This window comes from Patagioenas fasciata, chromosome 11, assembly GCF_037038585.1.
Source record: "Patagioenas fasciata isolate bPatFas1 chromosome 11, bPatFas1.hap1, whole genome shotgun sequence".
Taxonomy (NCBI): Eukaryota; Metazoa; Chordata; class Aves; order Columbiformes; family Columbidae; genus Patagioenas; species Patagioenas fasciata.
In genome coordinates this window covers 3,720,514-3,723,424 of record NC_092530.1, presented here as the reverse complement: position 1 = coordinate 3,723,424, position 2,911 = coordinate 3,720,514, and the positions used below count along the sequence as shown (strand labels likewise).

The window sequence follows — 2,911 nt, the reverse complement described above, 5'->3', positions numbered from 1 at the left end:
ATGTCTTAAGAGAAGGTCCACACAAGGATTACGACACAGATTTCCAGAGCCTGTCGTTTGAGTTTCCTCTCTCAAGGGGTGGGGGGTGCAAAAAAGGATAAAAGGAAAATGAGCTCTCATGCTTAAACAAGTCACTGAGACTCCTGAACTGCAACTCTGAGTGATCAGTACATCTGCCAGAAGGCTCATAACATCCCTTCACCACCCCTCTGCCTGTGCACAGCACCTGCATCACCTTTGCTGGACCCGTCAGCCTTAGTCTGACCTACCCTGTTTTCCAGCCTGCAAACAGGAAGATGCCCCCAGGCAGTGGGGAAACATGGACAGGGAAACACCTCCCAGGGGGACAATCTCCAGGCAGCAGGGAAATGATCAGAAATGGGAGGAAACTGAACCTCGAATTGTTATGGGAGGGAGAACAGAGAAAAGTCCCTGTGATCCCCTGCAGTGCAGATCCCTCCTGTGAGCAGCCCCCTGGCCTCCTCTCCCACCCAGCAAAGCCTCTGCCCTCAGGGCCGGGCGCTCCAAGGCATGAAGCAGCTCCTGTGCAGCCAGAGCTCCAGTTCCTCTGCAGAGCACAGGGGCTGAGAGCAGCTGCCCGGCAATGTTGGTGTCTGGGAGGTGGCTGCACAGCTGGGGAAGGGTGACGCTGTCTGAGTGCCCGGCTGCCTCTGCCCTGGCCTCTCTCACACCCACCCTCACCGCATTGTCCTTCTTGCTCCCCTGCCCTGGGTCACTCCTGTTGGGATCTTGTTCTTGCTGTCAGGCTCTCTGGGGATGGCAGTTTCAGCTGCAGAGTCACATGCCAACCTGTCCTACAGAATTTGTGTGTTATCTGAATCCCCATGTAGAAGCACAGAAATGAAGCAACAGAGAAAATGTTGTTTGCTTTGTGAAAAGAAGTCGTGTGTGTCCTGGGCTAAATGTGGGGAGCTGAGACCTTAGGAAAGGGTGAGACATGTCATGGTGTGAGATGGGTCCCTCTGCTCTCAGCAGTGCCTGGTGGCTTTTCAGGGTAACATGGGAGTGTGATCAGGCTCCATCTCAGAAAGGTGCCAGCCCAGGGCAGCTGGAGCAGGACAGAGGGACAGAGCAGCTGCCCTCACTGTGCACTGACCCACAGGCATCCTCTGGTCTCACAGGACTCGCTCTGTTCTCCCTGAGTGCAGCAGAAATGCTGAGGGTTTCTGACACCCAAGAACACTCCCCATGGTTGGAGGTGAGAAGGAGCTGTAGAAACACCAAACCTCTCCAACTCAGTTTCTCAGGCCTGGGGGTACAGATGCTGACAGTCCCTTCTGCACCAGGAGCGGTTCCAGCTGACACAGCTGAACCCCAGGACTGGCCCCTGCCCCACCCAATCACACAGGGTCAGGCTGACTGCTCAAGAGCCCCTGGGCAGAGACCCTGCTCTTCATTGCACACTCATCAAGCACCGACGAGGGCTCCAACCAGGACATTCTCCTGGAAAAAGAAAAGTGTCTCTTTGTGGGAGGGTCTGTTGGAAATGGCTTTGGTTTCTCCCAGAGAAGTCTCATCTAAAATATCACTGTCTTTTACTCCTTGCACAGGTCATCATGCCCACAGGCAGCAAATGTCCAACAGCAGCTCCATCACCCAGTTCCTCCTCCTGCCGTTCACAGACACACGGGAGCTGCAGCTCTTGCACTTGTGGCTCTTCCTGGGCATCTACCTGGCTGCCCTCCTGGGCAACGGCCTCATCATCACCACCATAGCCTGGGACCAGCACCTCCACATCCCCATGTACTTCTTCCTGCTCAACCTCGCCCTCCTCGACCTAGGCTCCATCTCCTCCATTCTCCCCAAGTACATGGCCAATTCCCTCTGGGACACCAGGGCCATTTCTTTTATGGGATGTGCTGCACAAGTATTTATGTTTCTCCTTTGTATTGCAGCAGAGTATTTTCTTCTCACCATCATGTCCTACGACCGCTACGTTGCCATCTGCAAACCCCTGCGCTACGGGACCCTCCTGGGCAGCAGAGCTTGTGTCCACATGGCAGCAGCTGCCTGGGCCACTGGGTTTGTCAATGCTCTGCTGCACACGGCCAATACATTTTCACTGCCACTGTGCAAGGGCAATGCCCTGGGCCAGTTCTTCTGTGAAATCCCCCAGATCCTCAAGCTCTCCTGCTCACAGTCCTACCTCAGGGAAACTGGGCTTCTTGTGGTTGGTGTCTGTTTAGCATTTGGGTGTTTTGTGTTCATCGTGGTGTCCTATGTGCAGATCTTCAGGGCCGTGCTGAGGATCCCCTCTGAGCAGGGACGGCACAAAGCCTTTTCCACGTGTCTCCCTCACCTGGCCGTGGTCTCCCTGTTTATCAGCACTGGCATGTTTGCCTACCTGAAGCCCCCCTCCATCTCCTCCCCATCCCTGGACCTGGTGGTGTCTGTTATGTACTCGGTGGTGCCTCCAGCACTGAACCCTCTCATCTACAGCATGAGGAACCAGGAGGTCAAGGATGCCTTGTGGAAACTCATATCTTATAGTTTCCTGAAGCAATAAATTGCCCATTTGCTTCTACATAGGAGTGAAATGTAGCTAATTACAAGTCCAGCCTGTCAGCTGTATTTTCTGTTCTTATTTTTGGGTTTTTTTATTGCATTAATGTCATCAGCCCCTTTTTAATTCACTGTCTGCTTTTGTTTTACAACCGCTGGCTGTGTGAGGAGCCGCGTTCTCCTTGTCTCTAAACAAAATAAATGGTCCTGTAGTGACTTGTTTTTCACTTTATCCTTCCTGAAAGGCCTTTTTAGTGCTGCAGGGACAGTTCCTGTGCATGAGTGGAGGGGAAAAGAGTCCAGCCTGGCAGCCCTGCCAGGGAGCACCAGAACTTGTTCTTCCAGAGCTGTTCTGGTTCCACTGCCACACTCTCCTTCTCATCCCTTG

At 53.5% G+C, this 2,911-nt stretch overlaps 1 protein-coding gene across 1 annotated transcript; it reads left to right on the top strand.

The window, feature by feature from the left end:
* The first annotated feature begins 1,594 nt into the window (after positions 1-1,594).
* On the top strand, positions 1,595-2,527 carry LOC139828884 (olfactory receptor 14A16-like). The gene has a single exon (XM_071813675.1). It carries the CDS (start codon positions 1,595-1,597, stop codon positions 2,525-2,527), a length of 933 nt encoding a protein of 310 aa, XP_071669776.1.
* The last annotated feature ends 384 nt before the right edge of the window (positions 2,528-2,911 follow it).